The sequence below is a fragment of the Photinus pyralis genome, unplaced genomic scaffold (genome assembly GCF_008802855.1).
Source record: "Photinus pyralis isolate 1611_PpyrPB1 unplaced genomic scaffold, Ppyr1.3 Ppyr1.4_LG7, whole genome shotgun sequence".
Classification (NCBI taxonomy): domain Eukaryota; kingdom Metazoa; phylum Arthropoda; class Insecta; order Coleoptera; family Lampyridae; genus Photinus; species Photinus pyralis.
The window spans coordinates 27,666,497-27,684,621 of NW_022170738.1; the positions used below are offsets into that span (position 1 = coordinate 27,666,497).

An 18,125-nucleotide genomic window follows, 5' to 3' on the forward strand; every position below is an offset into this window, starting at 1 on the left:
GATAGTGATGATCAGAAAATGTCAATCAATTATTAAACAAATGTTATTAGTGTTAATTAATTATATTATAAAATTAGTGTGAATATTATCCAGGTAACAACCGCTGGAATAGTGACCACACTACAACACGAATATCTACAAATCTTTCAAGAAAACACTGTTTAATTTCACAATGGAATTGAAAATTGTTAAGAGGTGAGGAGGTGAGAACGAGATGTAAAGACAACAAGCGATAAAAGCCTGAAAGCCGACCCCCCTCATTACAGACCTCTTTGCAGACATCTTGAGAACCGAAGAACATTAGTTTCAATGACTGCCGCGGACCTGGCGAGACTTGTTCTTGGAGAAAGATATCACTTGATAATGCTAACACTAGAATATGGACGAGTTATGCCCTGACGATACATAATCAAAAGTACCAAAGCGGTGTCATTACATTTGATATGGTACGAGCTATGCTCAGTTTGAATTTAATACAATTCGGTTCATAAATGACCGAGATGACACACATCATCAAAATCCTCCTGTGACATCGAAGGCTCGTTAAACGCATTTTTGTGTAGTAGATCAGTATTCTATCAGCCAGTCTGGACTGTACCATCAGTAAGATGTTGTCGGGCGCTATCATATTCCCTCGCGTTTAAATTTTGTACAAATAAATTTGCGAAAATGTGCTAAGAAGGCAATGTCAATGTAGAATCGATTAGGATCAGCTTTTGGCATTGCGTATTATATCGCTAAATCAAGCCCAGTTTGAATTTCATGCAATTCGGTTCACAACGAACGGAGAAGTCAAAAGAACCTTCCTTATTTCTTAACCTACATTGCCAATTCACGAACTTCGATTCACAAGTTTGATAAAGAATCTACCTGCAAAATTTCATCGCAATTCGTCCTTTTAAATCGATGGGCCTAAAACCATCGAGAGAGCGAGATAGCGACCGGGCCATTAGGAGAAGCATAATCGTCTCGATTAATAACTCGAGGCTAAAATCGGAAAGTAAGTAAGGTATGAAAAAGGCTTGAATGAAGAAAGTGAGAAGTAGGCATGCAGAGGAGAAATGTGAAGGAGGAAGATGTGAAATACGAAACGCGGTCAATCAAGGAATTTTTGCAAAGTTTGTGACAACGGAAATTAACAACAATTGCAGATGCACATTTAAAAAAATTCAGGAAGTGGCCCAGAACATTGTCCAACGGAAGATGAGACAAGTCTTAATCAGTTTTTATTTGATAACCAGGCCATCTAAATTTGATTTTATTTGCATTTCTGAACAGAGAATTTTATGACCTTTAAAATGATGTGCCACTCGATGGGGTGTGCGTATTCTAATTTTAAATTGGGGGTAACTAGGGGTTCGGGGACCATTTTCGTCGGACTATAATTTGAAAATTCCATATTTCTGTTCATTTTTCCACACAAAACGTGAAAGCGTACAAATCAGTTTCAAATATGTACAAATTACTGTGTTGCGGTCTTTTCGGTAATACGTATTCAGGGGGCGCGTCAAGTTTTCATTTATAAGATGGCAAAAACGGCGTAAATCTCAAAAAGTTCAAGGAAATTAAACTTTAAATATTACAATTAACCACACTGTTCGCGGTTTCCTAATTGCTATATGGAAGTGCAAATCGTAGTACCTACTCGTAATTTAAACTGTGCAATAGATACCATTGGCCAATGACCACTTAGTGCGCATCTCAAAATACGGATCGTAAAGGAATATTATCGCGTACGACATTCTTAGACCAAATAGCGCAACTACGTAATTGTCACGCAATAGTAATGGGTGTTATTTAAAAATAATTAACACTCGCTTTTAGGATATAATTAATTCCACTTTGAGGAATTACAAAAATTAATTTACCGCACTTTTTGGAAGTTACTTTTACTTTTTATCCGCGCGTAGTACATACATTGTTAATGTTACACAATAAACGTGACAATAGTCGCTTTTCTTGACTGTTTTTACCATTGTTATAATGTATATAACGATTATAGCCATTCCAAAAGGTTCTTGTCTCTATTCCCTTTCATTTGGGTCACAACAATTAACCACAAACTTAGGGCTTCAATCACAAATTCCTGGACAACTCTGGAATAATATCGACTCTATTTTGGACGAGTTAGGCTGTCATAGCAGATGACAATGCTAGTTTAAATAGGAGACTTTAATGATACGTTGTAACACGTTATAAGTAGTGTAAATTATAATAATTAAGAGAACTTGCAATAAAGTTTCCTTGCACACATCAAACATTGCGTATCCGGCTCATATACACGTCTGATCCCCTTCCATAATAGTGTGAAAAAATCCCCGATACCGCCAAGCAAAATAAGAATTCATATTGCCCCCCTCTTATTTAATATATAGTATCACTTTAGTTCGGATAAGACAGTTTTTCTTAAATTAACGTAAATCGCTCGTGGTGGGGATTTTAAACGATTTTGGTAGCGGTGCACCATAATTTTGCGAAGGTTCACTATTGATTGGGATCTGAACCAATTCAACCAACTATTGGTGACCGATACGTACCTTTAGTGACTGAAACCTGTGAAAGTGACTTTTAGTTATGTTTGTGTGTATTAGGTGATAATTGTTTAAAATATAGTACTCTTTCCTGCTGCCTTCAATAACGATATCCAGTCAAAATGAATAAAACGGTGAGTTTAGGCGTTAACCCAGTTTTTTTTCTCAATCACCAGAGGCGGTTAGTGTAAATGTAGGTTGGTAATAAAAGAAATCGAAAGCTGAACAAAACAAAATATGCGCATCCTTACATAATGGATGTCCAAAAAGTATAATTCGATAATGATTGAACTTAAACTTGGATTTTTTGTAGAATTTAACTTTCACGGTCGTCATATCCAATTAAATGTGAATTACGACCCCTGCCAATAAGTACGTTTACCTAATTTTATAATAATTTGAATTTTATGATCCAATAAGTACAGATAATCGAATTTACATAATTAAGCTAGTACTATTAGAGAAAAGGTTAGTTACGCACTACTATGTCACACAAAAGTGCATCAGCCGAAATTGAAAGTGCACCTTAATTGCAATTTGGGATTCCTTTCCGTACTTCCACTTTATAATGAAATTATGAAATACCCGCGGATTGATTGACCATGTCCGTTTTATTTCACTACAAACACTAGCAATTTCGGTGTTAATTTATGTAATGCATTTCTTAATATGTTTTATTATAAATGCAAATGGGTATAGCCCGGCGCGATCATTTAAATTACCTATGATTTAACAAAAAACAAACATGGGTAGTTGCCAAATAATCGTATGAAAAATAAATATTAGGGCACCTGTTTATGCATTAAGTCTTTGAAGTTGCGAAAGTGATTTATACTTTAAATAATCTCGTTACACTGTACCGGTTACAACTTGATGTATCTTTGAATTTGGGGTTAATGAAAGAATAGCCTCGGGGTAAATGTTGTAAAAATTACATTCCATTTTTTGGGTCATAGCAACATGCTAGCAAATGTTAAAAATTGCGTGGTGAATTTTGGCAATAATCTGTGCCCAAACATATATGCATACAATTTCGAAACGTCGAATTATTGATAAATACAGTGAATTTTTCCAATTTCTCGACTGTTACAAGAGAATAAAAATTGTGTCGTAAAACCTGACTTTTTCTAGTAACCCATCATACTTCACTCGGAAATTTATGCAAAGGCGGAGACGCGTTCATCAACCATTTATTAAGGTTCGAAACTACTGCTTCCCAGTTGTACTAAATGATCCTTGTTCTTTACTTTGCATGACATTTTTGAAATCGTTAGATAATGGTGTCCTTGATCGAAATATTTCTCATTTGCATAGGTGGAACCAAGCATCCTACAAGAAAAAACAACCGAGGCGCGTTTCTTGTCAGTAGCGGAAATTCCACAGAATCAATCACGTTCGGGGTCGGCGATTAGTTTTGCCAAATAATAATTTAAGGTCAACACCCAATTGTCCATAGGTTTCAATGCTTCTTGCGATGTAACATTCGTCTAGGTTTTAAAAGTCATGGCATTGAAAAAAGTAGAGAACGGTCTGGTTGTAATTATTTTGTCTACTGAACGGAACCGATAGTAATTATTTAAACCAGTGCTTTACCGGTAACTTATGAAAATATTTACATTTGTCTAACAAATATTTAAGCGTTCTCAGTTTCTTTCAGATTAACCACAGTGGGCTAGCACGAAAATGCCAATGAAATTATTTCTCAAAAATCGAAAGTAGTTCAACGATTCTTGTAACACTAATTATATTAGTTAAGTAATTTACGGCAGAAATTCAGATTGCCACACGTGATACTTTATCAATGCAAATAATTGGCAAACTGCATTATATAAAAGGCAATCTCCAAAATTAATTAACCCGCATTAGATTTTTAATTTTATTCGCTCACGAAACCATCGAAATCAGATCCCAAATGCATTTCAGGATTTAACTACAGAACACTCCGTATAAATGCGCCTGAATATTTTGTGTTCAGGGTCAACGGAATGCGGACGTTAAGAAGTTTTCTGCTTTGGTTACTTGTTAGCAGACGGGGGTGACTTTGAACAGGGATGGAAGTTTGAAATCAACAGACAGAACGAAAAATTTAACATTGACCGCCATATGGTTACTCCGAAATCCAATTTAGTTGGCAGAAAGATCAAACGTATACATATGAGTTTGATGATCAAGGACCAAAAATTACGCGTTTGCAGTGACTACCGATTTTGTTTGATTACATAAATTGACTTCATTTGTACAACCGTTGGCGACTGTTCTACGTGAATCCATTTGAATCTATTGTAACCTTTCTACTAATATACGCATAAAGTAAAAAAGGATTCAATCCAGTTTCAATATCTAAATCCATTTGTTCTACGTATTTCTCCCCCAAAAGTGTGACCAATGCAAACCGTAGGACCGCGATGTTGTAGTTCACCATTCTGATAATAATCGAAAACGTTTATTAACTTAAAATCGCCATTTTATCGAGTCTATCAAGTGTAGATCATCATCGAGAAATACGAAGTACCCTGTAGCTTCTATTACAAAAATTGGGTTTGTTTGAAGTATTATATTAATGGTAGGGTAGAGGTAATGAGGTTAGTATATTAGGTATAGATTGTGGGAAGGCTTAATCTTTTCAAAAAAACGTTCCCTTTAAGAAAACCCAAAAGAAAGAATTTTCATCTTGGATATACTAAAAAATAAAAAATATCAAAAGAAAATATTGGAATAGCGTTCCTAAAAGAGACCATTGTCTATAGGGAGTAATAGGACAACTTTAGAATTTTGAAACACTGCCATTTGCGAAGCAAAAAAGACAGATTACGAAGAAACACATTTGCTGCCTTATAAATTGGACGAGAAATTGGACATGTTCCTATCCTGCAAATGACCATGGCTTGAACACAAATCTTTGTTCTTTTCATAACATTTTCAATTACTTTTTCAAAGAGTTGGTTCCGTTAGTAGTATCGGCATTGTCCTGCAAATGACCATGGCTCTGAACACAAATCTTTGTTCTTTTAATAACATTTTCAAATACTTTTTCAAATAGTTGGTTTTCCGTTAGCAGTTTCGGCATTGTCATTTCTATATATTTTCAAAAACCTCCCTCAAAATCGACATTTGTTGCTCATGGATCACGTGCGGATTGTCTAAATCTCAAATATCACGATTCTCCCGATTTAACAACCCATTATTTCTTCTCGAAAAAATCACCATCTAATTCAATTCGCCCTTTCACCCATCGCACTAATTGTAAGGCATTGTGCATAGTCTGCTGGCTGCATTGCTTGGGTGTTTTTACAATGATTACACGTCATTCCTTTGTGAAACGAATGTATAATCGGAAGTATCGTACGCGATCGCTCTCAAATACAGAAATATACAGAAAAAATGATACGCCCTTACTGAGACACACGTTATTACCTATGAAATAAGGTGTCAGGAGAAATTTTTTATCGCACACAGAAATCTAGATCACCAAACTTATCATTCTACGGGTTGAAAATTAAATGCTCGATTTAAAAATTGAAAACCAACGAAAATTCGAAATATTTGTGTAGCTTGTATAGTCCCGCACTGACAAAATTCAAATTCGATAAAGAAATTAAAAATCGAAATCCCTAACGAAAAAACGAAGCTTTGACCTCAGAACATCAACTGTTTTTAAAATTCAATATCCGACAAAAATTTTAAAATCAAAACCAAAATCATCATCGAACACACATTATATGTAACTTAAATCACGTGTAAAATCAATATTTTGTTAATAAATGCCTATTTTGATCGGCTCAAAATTGTCGATCGAGAATTCAGTCTATTTTGGTGGAATTTTTGGCTTTTATTTTTATGTTTTTTATTATTATTCAACTTAGACCGTTTGCGACATTATTTTAAAGAAAAATTTTCCATCTTTTCGTATTATAATGGTCACAGGTTGTTAACATTCGTCCATTGTCTGAATTTTGCAATTTTCATCCAAATTTCAATGTCTGATCTGACAAATTTTAATTTTTCTCAATTTGTACATATCTAATTTAGTCAAAATTTTGATATAAAAATGAAAATTTGTTGAATGAAATCGATCTGCGCAGTTCTTCAAAGTCTTCAATTACCATTAAGTTTTAAGGGTAACGGATTCATTGCATGTTTCTTGTTTACGTGTGCCACTATCAAAACCCGTGTATATTAATAGTGAAATATTTACTTTGCGTGTTTATAAACATTATATATTCAATGGATCATATGCGTAATGGCGCATGCCATTGCATAACAGGGCAAATAACGCTTCGTTGCAAAGGTCTTCCTTCCCAAAGAATGTGAGCATATTTTAGTTTAAGTTTCATCTTTTAATTTCCACTATGGAGTTGTGAGCATGTCATTTGACAAGATGAATGTTATGTAATATTAGTGGCCTCTAAATCATCATAAGGACTAAAAACAACTCTAATGCGGTCGGATATCTTATTTTATCACCCAAACCAACGAGACGTGTCAAATCCAAAAAAAATTGTAGGGCAGAAGTATTTCTGAAAATACTCACTCAATGTGCCACCCTGTCCAGTTAGCGCGCTACTTTCACAACAAAACTTTCGATTTGATGGTGAAGTGACACAGAACCTTTATTTTTGCCAACGCAGCCAATTAGCATTTTTGGATTTTTAATAGAGAATTTCTTCTGATGAAAGTGGGTATACCTACAGGCTGTTTCAAATTTGAGGGCCGCCATGGGTATCTCGGAAACTGTAAAAGATAGGTGGGTAGTTTTAATTTGGCAAAGTTGCGTATTTTGATGCTTAACAAAATGCCGTTGGTTAAATAACTTCGGGAAAAAATAACGATTATTCAAAATTTCGATTTTTTCCAGATGTCTCCAAAAGTAGTCGGAATTTTTTCAATTTCAAAACGGCATTTTGTTAAGCATCAAAATACGCAACTTTGCCAAATTTAAACTACCTACTTATCTCTTACAGTTTCCGAGATCCCCATGGTGGCCCTCGAATTTGAATCAGCCTGTATATCGAAAACACTTCTTATAGCAATATTTATTAATCGCACGATACTGAAACGTATATCAATTTACTAATCAAATATTATCTTTAGCAACAAAAAGTGACGGTTTATCTTCTTCTTCTTCTCTAATCTTTACGCCCTTTCAGGCGTCGGATGTGGGTTTCTTGTTCTGTATCCAGTTCCTCTATGCTTTCCTGTCTTTTACTAGAATTTTCATTTCCTCTACCGTCTTCACTCTTTCCATCCACCTTCTTCTTGGTCTTCTCCTTTGCTTCTTTCTTGGTTTTCCCATCTCTATAATATTTTTCTTATTAGTCTGTCTGCTTCCACCCTTACAATATACGCGAACCAGTTCAGTTGTTTCTTTTTAATTTACAAGAGTACAGGGCTCAAAAGAAAAGCAGTTAAATGTCAAAAATGTTAAAGAATCTTGAATAAGTTGAAAACTGTTGATGGTGGGTATAGGGAAATGTGGTATCAAATGACATAGATTTGCATCTAGATTTAAAACATGCAATAAAATACAGGGTGTTCTATTTAAAATAACCACATCTGGTAAAACCGGAAGTGAAACGATCATGATAATATTTTCGCTTTCGCTTCTTTACAGATTTCCATATCCGTTCTATTCCTTTTCCTCCAGCCATTTAATCATCTCCGATGCAATGCTTTCCCAACTTTGATTTTTTGTGTTGCCTCTTCGTCTCGTTCTACCTTAATTGCTTGTTTGCATCAGCACTGTTAAAAATAAGTTCACTTCAAGTAAATAAACTACATGAAAGAAAGCAGATTTTAATAATCTTGAATATCGCCCCGAAATTTGAGTCACCACATGTGGAAGTGGGCCTATGTACACGAAGACTCATTAGAGCTTTTATAGAGGAAGTTTCGTTTTCATGACAATATTAATTAAAGAAGATACATATTAATTATTTAAATTCTGCTGCTAATTTACATCGTTCTAACGCAACTTTTTGCGTACCGCAAAGTTAGAATGATCTTCGGCAGTAGTTCAAGGTATACACACTCTGATTATTTATATACCGGATGTCCCTACACCTTGTTGCGGTTATAATATGCCTTTGGGTTTTACTAAAATGGATTTTCAATTTACATTTAACATTGAAAATCTTTTGAGAAGCTATTAAATTTATGTGCCGACCATACAAAAATGTCAAATGCGAATTAATACCATGAGCCTTGAATAACATTTTCTATTAGACCTAAACTTACTCACGGAATGGGGGAGGCTACAGCCACAAGTGATAGCAAAGATTCATTTTCACCACCGTGAAAGTCTTACTAGAACTTGAACCATTGAACAAGAGTTCTGATTTTTATTCACTGCCTTGCATTACACATCTGACCGATTCGGTTGCAATTTAAGGATGCGTTTTAAAGTGGCACAATGCTCTTTACTGCATAACTAGCGTGCAGTGAATTAGAGCACACTAGTCACCATTGTTGCAAGGTTAATATTAATCGTCTCGTCTTTAAGACTTTAAGATGTAGATTTCTGATCTGTGTTCATATGGTAGCCACAGTGCAGGTGGTAATGAAAAAACAAACGGAGTAGACCTCAGTGTCAAAAAAGTTAGAAGTCTCTCGAAAGACGAGATTACAACAGGGTGCAACCGTTGTTGTGGCCTAAGAAAATTCGAGTGAACCACAATCAAAATCTTTCCCCCTGAAGTACAGATGTTTAAAATTGTATACTAACGTTCTGTCTCCTATCAGTCCTATCTTATTAAATTCGTTGTGTAAACTAAATCGTAAGTGTTGTTCTAGTTTTTTCGAAAATATACCCAACCAGGAAATAAAGACGTAAACATTTGTATTTTCTATGAATATTTATTATGTAGCAAAAAATGTACAATCAATTGCTAACAATTCGAGTGAGATTTCAATAAAAAAAATTTCATTCCATTTAATAGTTAAGGTTACCAATACGTTCAAATATTGTAATTAATAATAATGACTAATTGACGTCATTGTAATATTTTACGAATCGTTTAATACAACACGGTTTTTCATTAATTGGAAATGGATAAACACTTTCGTATAGCTTGCGTTATGGTTTAAATTACACATTTTGTACAATGTGAAACGTCAAACACTACTATGCTATTCTAAAACTGCAATACAGTCAACACAGTGCAAATGGTCGTCAGTTGCTAAAAATGATGCATTTTTAAGATATCTGCATGATTAAAACGGTGTCACGGTAATATCATCGTTTCTCCTTCAAGGATCGCCGCCTAGGCTTAAAAAACAGCAATTTTATTATTTGGTCAAATAAGGTCGTTCGTATGTAAAATTTTGCTCGTAGGTGAGATGTCATTATCAGGATACTCAAAAATTGGAATCAATTCGTCCTATGCAGATTTTCATTTTCATTATTGTACTTGGTGATTGAAGAGCTGCGGAGATAGATTTACCAAGTGGGCATGAAAATAAGAAAATTGAAGAAAATCGGCAATTTTACACATGTGATTTTTAGAGCAACCTTTTAGGGTTTTTGGTGAATAAAGAGGGGTCAGAATTTAAAAATTAAAAAACAATCAATATTTAGCATGCGTGTTTACGTTTTTTTAAGATTTCCGAATCCGACATCCAAGTGGTCGCGATAAATCTGTCATAGCACCGTCGTAGATTAGAATATTAAACTAGTTCTCAAAGTGTTTGAATACTTTACAAAGTATTTGAAAACTTGGTGAAGTATTCGAATACTTTGCAAACTATTCGAATACTAAATATGTGAAAGTATTTGAGTTAAAACACAAATACTGCTTCCGCATATGTATTTAATTACAAAGTATTTGAATACTTTAAAGTAATTGAATACTAAATAACTATTACAACATTGAATACTGTCCAGTTCTGGACCTCAAAAATGAGGCCAAATAACATTGACGGCGGGATTTACTGACATATGAAAAGCAACTTTTTTTTATTAAGTTGGCAGTATAATTAAAGAGATTTTTAATTCTTTTCGAAGGATGCTAGGTAATCTGCATGACTAAAGACAACCATGAGAATTGATTATTAAATGATTATTAAATTAATTAAACGTCTTAATTAAATGGTAACAATAATTGAGTTTACTGGAATTCTTTAATCGAGTGTGTTATATTTTACACCATTGAAATGATGACTAAAAAACCATGTTGACCATGTAAAAATCGTGTATGGCTACCATTTAATTAAAAAAACGTTACTTCATATGCTAAAAACTTTCAAATTAAACTGTGCTATAGTAGCTTTTAGTATTCCGAAAGTCTAATTTTTTGGAAATCGACGTTTAACAGTTTTTTAAACTTATAACCAAGCTGATATTTTGGAATTTTATAAACGTAATTTAACCTAATTTGCACCAATATGTTACCCATGCAAGCTCCCTGAAGCACCCTGTATTTTCCCTATATGTGAGCAATATTAAAACGTTGGAGGTCTAGTTGTAGAAAAGCATATTTTAATTGTTTTGCAACGTTACCTAAGCACTACAATATCCATGAACGAGGATGGAGAAGAGAAGGAACTTGGTGCCCTTGAGGTCTTTTTGCAAGGTTACTTTCTCTCCCCCTCTTGTTTGAAATTTGTACTTTGATATTTTAGTTGCTAGCGATTAAAAATCTGCGGAGTTAGAATCTCCAAAGAGAAGTTATAACAAACTAGTCCATAAAGAATTTCTCAAGAACATAAAACCATGTACCTAAACAAGCCGTCGCTCAAGCGTATTTTTCAGACGTACTTACGGAACCGATAAACTCATAAATCAGAATGTTAGTTCTGCACATGCGCAAATCCATAGTATGTTTACTAGATTCGCCGTTGTGAGAAGCGTCTGTGATTAAAATTTCGTTGACGTAACTTGGTAAATGACAAAGATGGGAAAGATGGAAACGGAAACTTATTCGATACTAGTTTTTTTTGCCCACCCTACGTGCGTCGAACCGTTTTTCATTACTACGCTTTAGTGGAGAGTGCTATTGACCTAAAATTTTGGTAAATATCTCCCTTTACTCGCTTCTTGATTTGTTTAAGTCTGCAGGTAGTTTTGAGCGGAAAATGCAAAGGCATTATTTATATTAAAAATCATGTCCCGTAGTACATGTAATTAAACATTAAATAAAATACGTATTGTCTCTTTCATATAAAACATATAGTCCGGTTAGTTACACCATTACTCTGATACTACTTTGATCTTGTTGAATTTGTCTGTGCCCCGAGTTATTGCAATAGTTCAGGAAATGAAGGTTTTGACTTGGAAATTTTATCAAAATGAAATTTTGACAGTCGGTGGGGAATACCCCAAGGTATAAAATCTATATGATGCCAAAGGGCGCTTTTGCCCTGGGGGTTGGAAAATTTTTATTATAATTTGACTCGCAGGAATAGATAAAAAAAATTAATCCTAAGCAAAAAGCGTTCTATCCATTTTTTTTAAGTTAGTACTTTTCCAGTTATTCGCAGCCGAAAGTATCAGTTTTTCTTAAAAACGACAAAGAAAATGGTTTTTAATGATTTGCTGCATAACCAATACGACCCGAGCTCTTGCTTGTTAAAGGTCAGCTCTTGTTCGTCAAAGCTATTTAGAGTTTCAAAGTCAATTAACGGCAAAACTATGCATTTTCTGAGAAAAGCTTGTAGAATCTTTCTTAAGTATTTAAAAAAAACCTATTCTTCTTTTCTAAGAAGAAAGTATAGCATACAATTTGAACGACTAATGATGAAAATGAGCTATATATGTATATATAAGAACTTCCTTTTATAAAAAATAAAGGAAACAGTACAACCGGCACCAGAATTTCGGGTGAGAGGGCATGGGTATGAATGTTTTGTGTCAAAAAATCGACAGGCAGATTTGTTTCCGAGATGATGGTTACGTTTGTGATTGCAAATGTTAAATTCGTATTGAAATCCGAACGTTTTTTTCCTGTAATTTTAGATGATTTGGCTTAGTGTACTCACTAGAGCCGTTGAGTAAAGGAATCGCCTTCACTCAACGCTAGAACCTAGTTTACGCACGCTTAAAACCCGGACAATGGACATACGTTTTAAGAGGGAAATTGGGGTAAAATCTTGACGATGCGCTACAAATTACAGTAGATCGAATACCATAAGAGCAAAAAATTGTGTGACATGGAAAAATGAAGCACTAAATGGTTATTTGGATGTTGGTGCTGCAATTTCAGGGACCTCAAACGAAAGCTGAGTATCATATTGAACGTTTCTAAATTTAACCAGAAAATCTGATGAGAATGATCTGACTGGCTTAAGTTCAGTCATAACATGATTGGCAATTTGGTCTGACTGTTGTCATAAATTTTGAGGAATACATTTTTTAAAAATTCACTCATCTTTTGCGTAATTCTTTTAGCTAGTTTCTTCATCTGTGTCGTATGTGACCCAAAACATTTGTCTAGGTTAATTACAACACGGAATCTGAACTGTTACAGATTTTGAATTAATCTGAGTGAAGTAGTGTCAATTCAATCAAATCTAACTTTCCAATGGGCCAAGGCTGTTGAAACTTATAAGAAGGTTTTAATGAAGGATGGAGAGTAAAAACCCTATTACAATATAATTAAGGCTGCATCACCTGTTTAACTGCAATACTACAGGTACAAACGCAACGGTAAAAAAAAAGGTTGTGGAAAACATTATGGGCTATAACTCATTAGTGTGAATCATAACGAGTCGTACTAATGACCCACGTGATTGTCATAAAATTAATCGTGCAGTTTGATGACCATTCCGATCATGCAGTTGGCTCATAATGTGTTGACGCAGTGCAAGATCAAATGAAGTTGCTAAAGGATAAAATTGAATTTATTAATTATTTTCGAAGTATTTATGACTCATACATAGCATTTCGAGTCCAATCTTTGCTATTGGAAAGGATATAATTACGAAAGAAGAGTGAAAGCGTTAAAATCGCGAGGGTCGTTTATGATCGAAAAGTCAACTTGGCTTATTAGAACCTTTCATTTGTTCCTACAAGCAAAATCTTGGTGGATATACCGTACGACAAGCAAATTGGCGACTTCCAATTGAAACCCTCTGAATCCATTTTATAGGCCATTTTTTATTCGCCCCTATTCGCCCATTGAGCAACTTCTTTAATTATGTACGATCATATTATATAAATAATTTTGTAAATGTAAAACTGACGTCAAATCGCAACACGCTTCATTGGAGCGAATCGAACTTCTTAAAAAAGCAATGAAAAGGTGATTATAAGTTTCGCACATTACAATAGTGAATAGATGTACAAAAACAATCCGTAAGTTTTTATTGCAATTCTCAGCGTAAGGTAACATTACTCATCACAGTATGGGTTCATTGATATGCCAACTCCAAGGGAATAATGGTTGCCGATAGATTAATGCGTAAGAAAGAAAAAAAACTGGTAAGCTTGATTGACGATTGGCGGAATAATTGCCTATAACGCATTAATTTGATGTGACGAATTTTGGTTATTGTTGCGAACAGCTTTCATAATATGCTTAACGAAACTGTAACACCTACCAAAGCGTACGGTGAGTCTTTTCATTCTGAAGAAATGTTAGAAGACTCTTACGCCATATGTTGCAATTAGCAATAGGTATAAGTATGTAAATGCTTCCTTTTCTACAACTGTCTTAGTGTCATATAAAGTGTTATTTGTCATCAAAGCGTGTCAATCGCCTCGGGAGGATGCACGCTCTTGGGAAGCTCTCCCTGGAAGAACTTGCTCGCGAACCATTCGTTCTCAGAATATACTCCCCTGAAAAGTTCGTCTTTAACCACACGTTCTCAAGAAAAACGACCTCGGATTCTCCCTATAAAAATTTGCCGGCAGTATGCTCGCTCCCAAGAAAAATTCGCTCCCAGGAATATCACCTTAACGTCGTACACTTCCAAAAAGTAACGTCATTACCATCTATTCCATGTAACCTATAATAATATAATATCAGTACGCTTAACGAATATTACATATTTGATCGCTGATGTCTAATATTCAGTGATGAAATTCTGGAAAGTGAACAGTCGTAATAGCCCATCACGTATGTAAGCGAGGTGAGGCGGTGCAACCGTCTAAATCCAGCTAATGTTCTATCAAAAGAATTGGTTATATGTAATAAACTTTTTATACGGATTTTTCGCATGTATCTTTTACTTCATCGGTCGAATCTTGATAGTTTTAATTTATTGGATTATGCTGACCTGAATCAACTTTTTTGTCCCGTTCTGAAAGTTTGTGGTTGGATTTCGGTCCATACCTTTTTTCTATTGGTTCATTCTTAACGAGATCGATTTTTAAATTTCCCATAGATATATTTATCTGACAATTCTTTTCTCACACGGTCTTCATATACATATTTATTCTATCATTCCAGTTCTGAGGTTTTTCAATCGATTAGATCAAACTAAAATCTTTTTCTTTAAAAACTTTTCGTTTAGGTATATCTTCCTTTTATCGGCTCAGTCTTGACTATTTATTACACTTTTTTCGATTGCGATTACTACAGTTTTGCTTTTATTTAGATTGATTTTTGGTCTATACCTCTTTTTTATGGGTTCATTTCTGATGATTTCGAATTTTCGGATACCAAAATCTATCAGGTAATGTCTTTTCCCCAATAATATTGGAGAACTTTTTTTTGTTAGATTTTAGAGGCCTTTTTATACCGGTTATTTGAACAGACAAAAAAATAAAATCACTTTTTCATTGCCACTTTTTGAGCTCTACAATACAGAGTTGTATTTGTAATAAACTTAAGTAATTATGTACTTTTTTACTATCCATATAAAAAAATAAAGTTGATGATCATTTTTTCGAAACGAAACGTCGTATTGAACATTTTGCAATGCTATTTTGTAGAGAAACAGTGGTAATAAGAAATTGTCTTTATTTTTTTAATTTATTCAAATAACATCAGAAAAAAATATAAACGAAATCGGCAAATTTCGGTTTTTTTCGCATATCTTCCGAAATAATCGGAATTTTCTGTTTTTTTTTAAAGTATGATAATAACTCTTTAATTGCGCATCTTCCCCATAATTTGACAATCGTCATACCTTCTATGTCCTATATGGTTTCGTAGATCCCCATGATAGACATCCTTATCTTGGGCACAGTGTATATGCAGGTGCATATGCCCGCATACTATGACGAAATCCTACTAGTACTGTACCTACAAAATAAGGTGCTTATTTTAAGTGGAAAACCCCATATATTATTTTATTTCTAGATTCTACCTAAAATGCTATATACACTCATGATACTGTAGTATCATGATATAAGTACACTTATGCACTTAAATTTAACCTTTTAAATAAAACCCCCTATTTTTATAACTATGTGTTATATACCAAAAACGACAAAATTTGGGTATAAGACCTTATAGATAAAATGTACGAGTCTCAAAATGAAATAATATATTGAGTGTTCCATTTAAAACCCGCAAATTGGTACAGTACAGTACAGTACTATAGGGTTTGTCAGTTTATCGTCTACATATTTTTTCTTTCGGTTCACTCTTCATTTCTATTTTTTGGGTTCTGTTGCATAAAATTTGGAGGAAAAGGTCTTTTTAACGAACGTTTTTGTTCGTTTTAAAAAATTATACGATACAGTTGTCTCTTCAAGACAATTCTCGAACACTCGCTTAAAGCGATGAAGGATATTATGGACTCCGTAAGACCCTTAATTCAACTAAAGGCTCTCTAACCCTCTGGAAGTCTCTTGAAATCTTTTGAAGAAGAAAAAGAAGACTTTGATAAACTCTTGGAGTCCTAAAATGTCTTCCATCGCGGGTATCAATGACATTCGGAACCCACGTTTTTCTACACCTCGTGCGCTTCATTTATATGTAAAGCCGTCGCCTATAAAATAAATCGGAAGTTGGTCTCCACGCAATTGCCTTTACAAGTTTTCATGCATAATTTGCATTTGGAAATTTTGTTTTGTCGTTGTTATTTTCCGGAGGCCACACCAAAAAAGTTTTGTAATTGCAAAGGAATCTGCAACGTAATTTCATTCTCAAGATTTCAATCACCTTGCTCCTATCCCTTTCAATTTGGTAATTAGATTGGAATAATAGAATCACCTTTCACGTAAGTGTCGAAGTACCTATAGGTACACATTCAAAAACCTTATAGATGGAATCTCAGATTAATTTATTTGCCGGTTATACGTAAATCATTCAAAGGACTAAAGAAAACCCAAATGAGACACAAGGTGAATACCTACCTATACGCCATGGTAAATTTATACCGGATATTACCTTGGGTTACAATGGCGATACATATATATCCGCACTTACCAACATTTGTCGCTTCTTTTCAGTTTTAGAAGTGGCACCCCCCATCCTTGTACAATGAATCAATCAGTGAATTTAGATCCCTTACTCAGTGAATGAATACAAAGCAGACAGAACGCAATTGTTAATCTAGTCACGTCATATGAGCGTATCCGATGGTTTTCGACAGTAATTACATTTCTATTGGCTTTCTCAATATAGAATTTAGCCAATTGCATTCGTTACGGACATACTCATGTAAAACTAACAAAAACCAAGTTGCAACCAGTGAAATCGATGAGATTCGTTGCCTAATCAAGAAATTTGTAAATCATACATCTGAAAGTAGGTAATAATATGAAACTCAATGTTTTTGTATTAATTTATTTTAACATACAGCATACAGCAAACAATGTGTGCTTGTTGTTACTCAACAATACTATCTGTAGGTCCTACCGTCCTTAATTCGTAACAAATAAAAGTTATGTTTGTTTACATTTGAATATTCAAAATAATGTAAACATTTGCCGAAACATATAATGAATGCGCGATGTACTAATAATAAGTTTAAAAATCCTTGGGACGTTTCACAATCAGGCGCGCTTAGTCATCGGATCTGAAGACTGAATTCGGTCCCGCCAAGGTTGCAACTAATTTTCAAAAATTACCCACTGCGCTGCTAGCATTGAACTACAGTTATAAATTCAATGCTGCTAGGACGCTTCCGTATATCCCTTTGCATTTTCCTTTATACCTGTTTGTATGCACAGTGGCGGAACTGAGTTTCACTCAGTAATTTTCGGAATTTTCAAGAGTCATGGAATCCGTAAGTATTATGGTTTAAAAAATTCGCCCTTATGAAAATAGTATAAGTATAGGTACCTACTTTTTGATTTATGTGCATTAAATCAATACAACCGCCCGCCCTAAGACGTCGGTGACCTTACCAGACTGATGATGGCCTTAGGCCTAATGTTTATCATAACCTTGTTATGAAGTAATTGCGCCCTTTGGTCGTTGTGTGAATCGTTGCCGGTAGACCAGATCAAACCAGCGTTAGGAAGTGGAAGATTCCGTAACGAATTAGATATAAACGATTTCTTCATTGTCACTGACCTACTATTTTTCACAAGTGTTAATTTTTTAAATAATCATTTCGAAACCCACATCTGATGAGTATTTCCCCATAGTTCTTTGTAAATCTGTCTATCATCACTGTTTAATCGTCCAATATTATAGCTTCAATTTCTGTTTCTTTCCGTTATTTTTAGGTACCATCTTTGGCCTTCATTTTTGGAGTTGCTAC

The 18,125-nt window shown here is 34.5% G+C and overlaps 1 protein-coding gene across 1 annotated transcript in view; it reads left to right on the forward strand.

Annotated features, from left to right (window-relative positions):
* Window positions 1-2,384: 2,384 nt before the first annotated feature.
* The window catches only part of LOC116176297 (elongation of very long chain fatty acids protein AAEL008004), a 32,799-nt gene continuing 17,058 nt past the window's right edge, over window positions 2,385-18,125 (forward strand). The window contains exon 1 of the mRNA XM_031494790.1: window positions 2,385-2,665. Within this exon, the coding sequence (XP_031350650.1) occupies window positions 2,654-2,665 (12 nt within the window). The 5' untranslated portion in view covers window positions 2,385-2,653. The remainder of the gene's footprint in view (window positions 2,666-18,125) is intronic.